Source organism: Botrytis deweyae (genome assembly GCF_014898535.1).
Source record: "Botrytis deweyae strain B1 chromosome Unknown BDEW_009, whole genome shotgun sequence".
Classification (NCBI taxonomy): domain Eukaryota; kingdom Fungi; phylum Ascomycota; class Leotiomycetes; order Helotiales; family Sclerotiniaceae; genus Botrytis; species Botrytis deweyae.
In genome coordinates, this window is record NW_024066216.1 from 1,327,406 (window position 1) to 1,338,103 (window position 10,698).

The 10,698-nt window shown below is 43.1% G+C and overlaps 6 protein-coding genes across 6 annotated transcripts; 3 read left to right on the forward strand and 3 right to left on the reverse strand.

The window, feature by feature from the left end:
• Positions 1-148: 148 nt before the first annotated feature.
• Positions 149-2,342, reverse strand: EAE98_005018 (uncharacterized protein; the record flags this gene model as incomplete). The annotated part of the gene is made up of 4 exons (XM_038952639.1): positions 149-325; positions 409-1,729; positions 1,778-1,963; positions 2,014-2,342. 4 exons carry the CDS (start codon positions 2,340-2,342, stop codon positions 149-151), a joined length of 2,013 nt encoding a protein of 670 aa, XP_038811289.1.
• Positions 2,343-2,900: 558 nt separating this feature from the next.
• EAE98_005019 (uncharacterized protein) lies at positions 2,901-4,099 on the forward strand (the record flags this gene model as incomplete). Its single annotated transcript, XM_038952640.1, has 2 exons — positions 2,901-3,639; positions 3,687-4,099. The coding sequence occupies 2 exons, from the start codon at positions 2,901-2,903 to the stop codon at positions 4,097-4,099; spliced, it is 1,152 nt and encodes a 383-aa protein (XP_038811290.1).
• A 319-nt stretch (positions 4,100-4,418) lies between these two features.
• On the forward strand, positions 4,419-5,176 carry EAE98_005020 (uncharacterized protein; the record flags this gene model as incomplete). Its single annotated transcript, XM_038952641.1, has 2 exons — positions 4,419-4,645; positions 4,726-5,176. 2 exons carry the CDS (start codon positions 4,419-4,421, stop codon positions 5,174-5,176), a joined length of 678 nt encoding a protein of 225 aa, XP_038811291.1.
• Positions 5,177-5,962: 786 nt separating this feature from the next.
• EAE98_005021 (uncharacterized protein) lies at positions 5,963-6,356 on the reverse strand (the record flags this gene model as incomplete). Its single annotated transcript, XM_038952642.1, has 2 exons — positions 5,963-6,277; positions 6,354-6,356. The coding sequence occupies 2 exons, from the start codon at positions 6,354-6,356 to the stop codon at positions 5,963-5,965; spliced, it is 318 nt and encodes a 105-aa protein (XP_038811292.1).
• A 378-nt stretch (positions 6,357-6,734) lies between these two features.
• On the forward strand, positions 6,735-7,585 carry EAE98_005022 (uncharacterized protein; the record flags this gene model as incomplete). Its single annotated transcript, XM_038952643.1, has 3 exons — positions 6,735-6,796; positions 6,886-6,985; positions 7,083-7,585. The coding sequence occupies 3 exons, from the start codon at positions 6,735-6,737 to the stop codon at positions 7,089-7,091; spliced, it is 171 nt and encodes a 56-aa protein (XP_038811293.1). The 3' UTR covers positions 7,092-7,585.
• A 1,184-nt stretch (positions 7,586-8,769) lies between these two features.
• EAE98_005023 (uncharacterized protein) lies at positions 8,770-9,474 on the reverse strand (the record flags this gene model as incomplete). The annotated part of the gene is made up of 1 exon (XM_038952644.1): positions 8,770-9,474. The coding sequence occupies one exon, from the start codon at positions 9,472-9,474 to the stop codon at positions 8,770-8,772; it is 705 nt and encodes a 234-aa protein (XP_038811294.1).
• Between the last annotated feature and the right edge of the window lie 1,224 nt (positions 9,475-10,698).

Below are 10,698 nucleotides of genomic sequence, written 5' to 3' on the forward strand. Positions count from 1 at the left end.
ATAGGCATCGCTATAAATACATGTTTCTCCTGCTGAATGATGGGTAGTCGATACCTTACGAACTGTAGAATATCAATTAGCTTCGGGATATGAAATTTGAGCTTGGCATTTTCTACCTCTAATGACTTAGTCCTCTAGAAGCTCTATCTCATATCCGTACAATATCTACTCGAGCCCGCTCAAATAACTTGTGACCGATCATAGTTCCCTGCGTCCTCTCTTGCTGCGTCATCGATGCTGGGTATACTGTCAACTTCGCATATGTCCCCGCTCCTCTTCTTTTCGATAAATATCCTGGGTTGATAACTAACACACTTTCTACAACCTATATGTCTCAAGGTTAGTAATTTGGTCCCATAATGAACGTCCTTGATTAATCTAAATAAGGGGGTTGTAAAGATCACATACCTTGGCGAAGGGGGGTAATGAACTTGGAACCACCAACATATCCGGCCTCACGTTGATCATCTCCCCCAACTTTAAGAAACTTGTATCTAGCATCGCTCCCACGGGGATCCCATCCTCCGTCCCAGTTTTCGGCAATTGAGTTCTCTGAACCGGTGGAAATAGGGGGAAGAAATGGCGTTGCTCAATTAAATACTTGGGTAATCGAGCCAGCAAGGTAGGATCCTGTGGCTTCCCTCCAATTATTTCTTCATGCCGCAGTTCATACAAGATATCTTGGGAGGAGATACCCATGACGATTTCGTTCAGGGCAATAGTCATGGGATTACCGATGACACGGACAGCTTTGGGGAGTCCAACGTCTTTTTTTGGAAAGGGTTCTTGAGGCCAGGCAGCATGTTTATCGATAGCATCTTTGACTGAAGGAACAAGGAGTATAGTAATTCGGGGGTGGGTGGAAGTGAGTTGGGTGAAAGCTGGAGTAATAAGATGTTTGAAGATGGCCGACATAGTGGCGGTGTCCGGATCAGCCAGAACTTCCTCAGGGAGATCAAAATCTCCACTTGCGATTAAAGGATGATCGATATCAAGAAACGGCCCAGTGAGAATTAGTACATCAGCGTAGGTATCCGCTGCTTGGCTACAAATGGCGTGTAGAGGTTCGAAGTCTAGATTGTCATCTGCTGTAAAGGGACCACTTCCAATAATAATGTTTAGAGGTGCAGGGTCAGAGTCTTCATCCATTGCATCTGGACCTCCTCGAAGTCTTCGAACATGCTCATCAAGGCCAGCAGGCGTGGATGCAGCAACGCCTAGAAGAGGTGGCTCAAGAATCTCGCTCACTGTAAAATCTTCCCCAGAAGCATTTATTCCCTTCAGCGCAACTATCTGCCCAGGGAAGAATTGAAATCCACTCATCTTATCAACTTTGAGTGGTATTCGTAATCCGGCTCCCATCCTTCGTGAGGTTTCAAGTACGATTGAAGACGGATTAAGCTTTCCCTCGGCAGAGTCGCATGCAATCCTTCCAACAGATACTATTTCATTCGTACTTTGACTTGCTGCACTACCGAAGTCCGAGTCATCTAGCTTATGATGTGCTTGTATGAGAAGCATGAACTCGTCTATACGGTCATCCAATATCTCTGACGCTTCTGATGATTTCATGGCCATTGTCTTGTAAGATAATTTCTTCATATCTGAGTTGGCTGTGAGTTTGATTCTTGATTCTGGATAAGGAGCAATTGGAGGCTCTGGTAGCTCGAGGTGGTCATTCAGAACTTCTACAGTTTGGCCGGCGAACTTTCTATCGTTGAATGAAGTACTATGTTCTGTCAGTATTGGGCAGTTTCAGAAGATCGTGATACCATACGGAGCATATGAAGAGCCGGCTCCAGCTTCAGCACCAGTATCAACCTCCTTCAGGTTTTTTGATGTCCTGAAGTCTGGGGGGCTACTGGCCGGTTCTGCTTTCACTCTTGACATAGAAGGTGTCTCTACTTTGCGTTTCGGCCGCGAACTCATCCCACTTCGGGGGGTATTTGGCGCAATATCTAACCTACGTTACTATGAGTAAAGATCAAATTGATAATTCAAGAACATCCTCACATTCCAAAAACATCATTATTGTTCCCTGCATTTCGAGGTGTAGCTCCTACTCTTTTATTCGACGTTTGAGCCTTGGTTTTTCGATTCTCCTTTTCCAGCCCGTCTTGCACACTTTGTTTGAGTGCTCTAACAGTATCGATATCCAATTTCATATCATCCTGTCCCATCTTAATGCTATACGATTCCCATTTGTAGAAAAGCTCTTGCGGGGGTATTGAATGCAGTCGCATAATTGAATGCAATTCTGTGAGTACATCTGGCTCAAGGGGTCCACCTGAAGCAGTCGCAGATGAAAACAAATCATTCAGCTCACTATCGTTTTCCGCCATTTTGAGGCTGTCGTGTAGAAAAATCGTTGATATTGTTGAGAAGGTTCGGTCAGGTTTGATCTTGGAAGATATTTGGGGAGACGCGTTTTGACGCGCTTCAACTAAATTGATTTTCACGAGTTTGCGCCACGAACGAGCCACAATTCATCAAATCCATGGATGCCTTCAGGTGGACCTCGGGATCCATGGTAACCTCCTGCTCAACAAACCCTTTTTCAAAAGCTCAACTTATTTTAATGCATTGTATCGTACTCGTAACAGAATGTGTTTCTGTCATAATTTCTCTGACAATTACATCCTATCCCATCCTATCCCTCTTGGCAATTGTTTCAAAACAGTAGGTACACTCACTTGAGAAGTGGTAACAAAATTAAAATTCACCAATGGAACGCTCATAAGGCTGAGCTAGCACCACATTTTTAGATTGCAACAAGTTGGTGTCTGGGCATAAGTTACTAATTACCCCTTGAATTCTGTGTCTTCTTGTCTACGGGAGCTGAATTTGATCGAATTCGGGGTGTCCCATTTTGCAATCAAACATCTATTTTGTTATTCAAAATGTCAACAGAGAATCAAAACGAAGTCGCAGGCATCGAAAAAGAGATGGCCGGTGTTAATCTAGGAGGTCCTACTAATGGGCAAACATCTTTAGCTTCAATTGAGGGTAAAGGACCAAATCCTCTTAAGCCACCATTCCTCAACCCGCTCGAGTCTTCGAAGCCTCCTCCTTCGCCAGAACTCACAGAAGAACAACAACAAAAATACGATGCGCTGTTAGAAACTGTCAAGTCATGGACAGAAATTCCAGCTAAAGATTCAAAAGGGGGGCCTATCACAGATAGTGAAAGGTTATGGTTAACAAAAGAATGTTTATGCCGGTACTTGCGAGCAACGAAATGGTCCGCTACGGAAGCACCAAAACGACTATTAGGAACTCTGACTTGGAGGCGGGAGTACGGTGTGAGCGATCTTAGTGGCGATGACCTCTCCATCGAGAACGAAACCGGCAAGCAGTTCATCTTGGGTTATGATAACGAAGGGCGTCCATGTCATTACTTGAATCCTGGAAGACAAAATACGGAACCAAATCCCAAGCAAGTACAACATTTGGTATTCATGCTCGAGCGATGTATCGACTTGATGATTCCAGGCCAATCCACGCTCGCATTGTTGATCAACTTCAAGTCCAGTAAGAGTAGATCGAACACAGCGCCTGGCATTGGGCAAGCTAGAGAAGTCTTGAACATTCTTCAAACTCACTATCCTGAACGACTTGGGAGAGCTTTGATTATCAATAGTAAGTCTCCTAATTGACTGACAAATTCCTCGCTAATTCCTCAAAAGTACCTTGGATGGTGAACGGCTTTTTCAAACTCATCACCCCATTCATTGATCCCTTGACTAAAGCAAAGTTGAAGTTCAATGATGATATGAAACAACACGTGCCTCCTCAACAACTCTGGGCTGAGTTTGATGGAGAGCTTGCATTCGAGTATGAACACGCAACCTATTGGCCGGAGTTAATCAAACAATGTGAGGGGCGTCAACAGAGTGCTTTTGAGCGTTGGGTCCAGGCGGGGAAGCAAATTGGAGAAAGTGAAGTTTATTTGAAGGGTGCAAATGTTCCTAGCATCAGCGGCGGTATCACTGAGGAAATGCCATCAAATGGCCATGCCGTTGAACCGAAGACACTCGGGACATTGTCCGAAATATCAGGAGACATCAACGGGAAATCCGAGAAGAATGATGAGGCATGAAGTCAATAGAAAAGGCTGTACAAATAATCTGCTTGCAATAGGATAGAATAGATTAGATATTAATAAATGAACTAAATAATAAATCTAACCACACCTGAACCCTTGTACTACCTACCAGACAATATTTCTGAAGAACATGGACAATGGTGCTACCCCCTCGCTTGGCAATCGACCTCGCCCTCAATTTCAGCAGCCTTGCGACAACCCCCCAAATCATACCTACATCCAACTTCACACAAATCACAAAGTTCGTAACTATCTTACAACGCCATATCAAATAGTATATCCAACTACGCGCGACCAACAATTAATCAATTAAATGTCCTCCCAACCCGTAAAACCGCCGTTGACCGGTCAAGTTTCTCACACTCAACGAGGCTCCCAGTCAGGGCTGCGATATCCTTCCACCGGCAAAACGATATACCATAGACCATTGAATCGCAGTAAGACGCAGGAGCTAAGTCAAGCCAGCTTTGCATATCTATTTGGGGAGATGGTTAGTTATGCACAACGACGGGTTACTGGCATTCAAGATCTCGAGAAGCGGTAAGATTCCCTTCACTACATGTCGAGTTTAGACAAACAACCTGTGTTACCAAAAAGTACAATTCTAATCAAAACACTAGACTAAATGTTCAAGGTCACCCCATCGGCCTCAAACTCCTCGATCTCCTACTCTACCGCGAACCACCACGTACACAAACCCGACCCCTTAACATCATCGCCCTCCTCCAATTCATAACCACCGTCCTCTGGCGTCACCTCTTTTCCCGCCCTGCAGATGCACTCGAGAAATCTTCGAACCCTGACACGCCTGAGGAATACATGATATCCGATAATGAACCTCTTGTCAATCAATATATTAGTGTGCCTAAAGAAATGAATCAATTGAATTGTGCGGCATTTGTCGCAGGCATTATTGAGGGTGTTTGTGATGGCGCAGGTTTTCCGGCAAGGGTTACGGCGCATAGTGTGGGAAGGGGGGAAGAAGGAGAGTTGTGGCCGGGGAAAACGGTGTTTTTGGTCAAGTTTCAGGAAGAGGTGGTAGAGAGAGAGGCATTTTTGGGGAAGAGTTAGGTTGAAGAGAAGTGAAATTATATCATCTGGACCTTGCAACGTATCCGCGATCATACGCTGGGCGTAAAGGAGTTTCACTGGCATGGAGTTAATGGTTAATATCTGGGTCTATCTTCTATCCCGCAGTCGTTTTACTCGACTAGATACGACATGGAAGAGCACATATGCTTGTCATCATCCATCTATTTGACTTTTCTACCAACACATCACTTCTCAGTTCGGAACTAATTGCACTTCCTTTGCTCATTCACAAAGGAATATCGCAATCGTGCGGTCATACCACAAGGCTTGATCTCCAACATTTAGGTCTCGGAGATGTGGTTTTGGCAGGCGTCTGTCGAGGTGCATTCCACAAACTTCTGTCCAAACCCCAGAGAGTAGGGCACACTTGATAGAGCGGAGACTTATAACCACCAATTGGCACTAGATGAGCAGATTAATCAAATCTAAGGGTTGTTTAGAGCTTCTCATGCCGTCTTCCTTACGCCTGTATCTCTAGAAGTAGAATCATATGACACCTGAGACACCAGAAACCCAATATTTCTTGTTTAGGCTTTTTTATGAACGATGTAAAATTCATAGGATTTCCCTCCGGGTATTGACACAATATGATGATATCCTTTAAGTTGAACATGCCAGTCCAACCTCTGTGCCAGTAATATAGTGCTCTCAGTCCCTATAATCCCTTCAACCTTACTCTCTCAAAGAATCGTGGAGTGCCAAACTCCGTCATTGATTTCCCATTAGATTATACGCCCATTTAACTCCGAAATCCTTTCACGTTTTTTATCTTGGAAGACTTCTAATGCCCTTGTAGTTTCCTCCTTCACTTCCACTTTTACCACCTGGACCTTTCTTCATCAATTCTGCTAATCCTAAATCTTTCCAAGCTGGCTCTTTGGTCTTTTGTGTCGCCCTCTGAATCCCAAATGCTGCATGTTGATCTGGAACAACATCGTCTTCATCTTCGGGGTTTACTGGTTGATTGTGTGGCGGTACGTAGATGTCATCGTCGGGGAGTTTGTCTTTGCAGAAGTCTTCGAACAGATCCGCTGTGCGGGATAGTGTGAAATGGACATAGGTGTGATTTGAATCTTTGGACTGTATCATTGTTAGTAAGTAGTAATAGCTTGAATATAAATGAGTCAATCATGGGTAATTTTCTATGGATTCCTACCATTCTTCCTTTTGTACAGTGAAGTGAAATAGTAAACAGAAGGTCTGTTATTGCAATTGTTTTGTTTACTCTCTCCTCGATGATACCTAAGTGATAAGTCAATACAAGGCTACAATATGCAAGGCTGTTTATCTGTCTTATCTGCAAGGCTTCACATGATGGGTAGAATTCTAGTTCGGAATTTACTTATTCCGCTGTCCATGCTCTTTGCCTTATACTTCAGGCTTCAGGCTAAAAACATCATTTGTGCGAAACTTCGCTTAGAGCTCAATAAGCCCTTCCAGTCAATTTGAACATTACGAACTCTACGACAACAACGATTTTCGCAAACTCCAAGCACTCCAACACCGCCGACAACAGTCCTCGCCAAAATCAGACAACATGTCTCACGAATCAGTTTGGATGTCCAGACCCCGTACTTACGGAAAGGGATCCCGCGAATGGTATGTGGAGAATCAATCGCATCTTGCGATTTTGTCAAGGATCACCAATGATCTTGATTGAGAAAATTCATTTCTAACACACTTAACAGTCGCGTTTGCACCCACAAGGCCGGTTTGATCCGCAAGTACGGTCTTAACATCTGCAGACAATGCTTCAGAGAGAAGGCAGCCGATATTGGATTCGTCAAGGTACGCTCGCTGCAGAATCTACGCACCATCTCACTTTACACCAACAAATCCTTCGATCATCAAAACTGGATTGAATGACCACTAACAAAACTTGTAGCACCGTTAAATTCACCACACCTTGAAAATTAACTCATCGAAAACGGAACGATACGACCACGATGGGTTTGTGGAGAGAATCAAATTAACATGGCATGGAGTTCTGGGCTTTTGCAGGAAAAGGGATACGAAAGAGGACATTTATGGTCAGACTTTAGAGGGCATTTTCAAATGAAGGGAGGAACGCTTATGGACACTCGTGTGCTGAGGCTGCTCTGCGATGGATTGTTTTCAAGGTTATGACACCTTTTCAACTGCATTGATCTGGAATGGAGATGGTTCTTTTTCCTAGGGTCATCTGAGCTTGTGTTCATTTGGCTTCGGCTAGGAAGTAGCTTTCTCGGAATATATCAGGTCGTTTTCCTTGAGATATTATGGATTACTCAGATTGTGCTTTCTGAACTGAGTGAATGATTATATCATAAACATTGGAGATTCTGGGTAGGGTGGAAGGTCAAGTGGCCTTTCATTGGCCCCAATTTAGTGAGTGAGGACTCGATAGGTTAATACGCATGGCCGGAATCAAACTCGCCCGGTCGAATCCGCAATTTTGTCTCCATCCACGATCATGAACGTGGCCCAAAAATCCTCAAATATCCTCATTTTTGGGGTATCAACGATTCTTATCAATCTACCGAGGACGAAAGATCCGTCTACATACATGTCTGGCCGAGATCACAATTCTGCTCCTACATTTCTCCAATAACAGGAGTACAGCCCAAATCTTTTTGCCCTTCTGATTCCTTCAAACACGCCACAAATTATCAAGTCATAGAGTAAAACAACGATTCGCCTAGGAAAGTTGTGCCTGCCAAAAGTGCCATTTAAAAAGCAATGTGAAGTGCTGAAACTCGTGACATGTTTATATCAACTTCGAGTGAGCTACTGGTTGAATTTCATTGAGCTTCTTGTCCTTGCCAGGAAAATGTCCACAAAGTCTATATTCCATTGCACATAAACTCTGAAGTGGTAGTCACGTTCTGATGATAATATTGTAAAAGCTAGCTCTACCAATATCAAAGGTGCTCTTTCCTTTGCAAGGTAGGGAGGTTTCCTTGAGCTATTTTGTTGTTTTGTCTATTACATTTGTGCCCAATCACTCTACTAATCAACCGGAAGTTCTTCATATTCAATGGCCAACACAAAGAATGATTCCATACTGGACACCCCGCTCAATTTCGTCATATTCTGGAGCTATAATACACCCATGACAATATGACCCTGAGAGCTTCACCAGCAACACGCCAGGACTTCTTTACTACAAGTGAACATGATGAACTTCTAGCACAAAATAAATATCATCATTACCACGATTGCATCTCACTGCTTCGCTTTAATATGTCGACACTCTAAAAGCTCAATGAATGTAGCTACTCATGCCTCGTCAAACCAACACTTTACATCACCGATAACGATCTCACATTCATATTCATATTCACAAACTGATTCAATTTTGTTTTGTCATTCAACTGTTAAATGTACATGATCTTCGCTCAAGATCGTTGTTCAAATTCTAAATCCTGCATCCAACGCGCATACTCCATAAACCAAATTCTATATATAAACAAAATAACAAGCGCTTGACGTATTACAATACAGTTGTATACTAACTTCAACCTCACCAACCATCGTCATCGGAGTTGCTCTCCCCATTGACAGTTTAACTGGTCCAAATATCAGCGTGGGGACTAGGGCTCGGAGATCTCGGCGATATAGGGGTCAGGGCCAAAGTAGTCGTAACCGGGCGGGCGAGGAATCAATTCGAATGTCGAATGTGAAGTGGGGGTTTTGTTTTCTACAACATGCTTTAAAGCCCACTCCAACAACGTTTTCATTACTTTGTACTGGCCATCCGCGGATGATTCTTCAGGATCAATGTTCAGAGGGTGTTCGGGGCACATCATGAAGACAATGCAGAAGCGTAGCTTTTCAGACTCGTAATACCACTCGATGCACTCGATGAAATCACGAAGGCTATTCTTCTGCCATTCAGACAACCCCTGCAACATATTTGGAGAAAGCAAGTCGAAGCCAGTATCCTCATTACATGAACACTTATACTGCAAACTCATAACATCTTCTTCTTCACATCCCTCAAATAGCTGCTCGACGAATTCGACCGGCCATACACCTCGACACATTGGGCAGGTGGGTTTTTTATACTCCGATCTTTGCCCATTTGTCCACGTTCGAAGACATGCTCTGTGAAAAGTGTGTTTGCAGCAATGTTCCACTCGTATGTTGTTTTTCGATACGTTCATTTTTTCGCAACAAATAGGACAGTCATCGACAATTTTTGGGCTGCTTTCGCGGGTTAGTTGGATAATTGGTGATATCGAAAGATTCGCCATTTCTATGGACAAAGTGGTGGTGGTAACGGATTTAACTGACATTCTTTTAATTTCCTTCTTTCTATTTTTCTGGTTTCTGTTTTTCCTATTCTTATGCGGCATGATTGTGTGTGGCGTTTGAGAAGGGAGGTTCTCAATAAAGTTGGTTGAGAATAATAAGGCGGCGAAGATAATCTTTAAAGTTCAAGAATGACTTGGAGGGATCTGGTCAAATAGATTGAGAAGAGAAGCTTGAAGTTATTTGCTAGAATTATCCTATGTGAGATGTGATATGTCTGGAAAGAAAAAGAATTCAGGAGTTGGGGAAACATCAGAACTTATGTACCTAAATTGTGGTCTAGTTTTTCACTAATTTCTTTTGAACTGCTGTCATGAAGAACGCGGGGGAGAAGACTAAAAGACGCTAAGCGAGACTTAGGGGTACGCATTGGGTAGCTTTGTAGATCTTGGTAACCCAAAATGGTTAGCATTCACAGCATTCTGTATTTTGGTATCGAGCTAGTCTGGAACTAATTTTCGTCCTGGTTGTCCTCATTGAGGAAAATTTTCTACCTGCAATTGGACACATGCGAAATGTAATCATGTGGATGACGCGATATTAAAGTTTCAATATTTGAGATTTTCTTTTCTTGGCTTTGTAGTGGTTTAGATCGGAAACGATAGATGGAGCGACTCTAACTAGGAGTTTTCATGTTTTATCCGTGTGAAAAAGACCAGCGAAACAATGAGATAATTACACTAGAGGGGCTTGTTTGCCAAGGGTAAGGCAATCCTGTCCAAGTATGTTTGACGACTGAGGACATTCAAAATCCGGACTGATAGACTGGATACAAGCCCCCAATTTCTGAATGCATTGTAGCTTTCAAAATCATCTCAAACTCATCGGAGAGTTGTGGGATAATCATATTATCGATTCGTAGTCAAGATCATGACCATCGACAGCTCATTCTTAGCTACCCACAGTCATATTAACAACCATACAGATCATCCCATCTGAACTCTAGGTATCGGGAAACATCGGAGTATATACATTCTAGATGATGTACTATTCATATGATATCTAAGTAGGTAGCTAGCTCTTTCCAGTCAAATCTTGGCTTTTCGACGCGCATGACTTGATGAGAATATTAGATGTGCAACAATCATTCACTAGATGCTATAACTACCTAGGTAGCTTCAAAAACTGAAAATTTTCTAGTGTTGAACTACAGTCTGGCCTTTTGATCTTGTCGAGGTTCCGAAGTTGTGAATATTCCTCGAATCGCA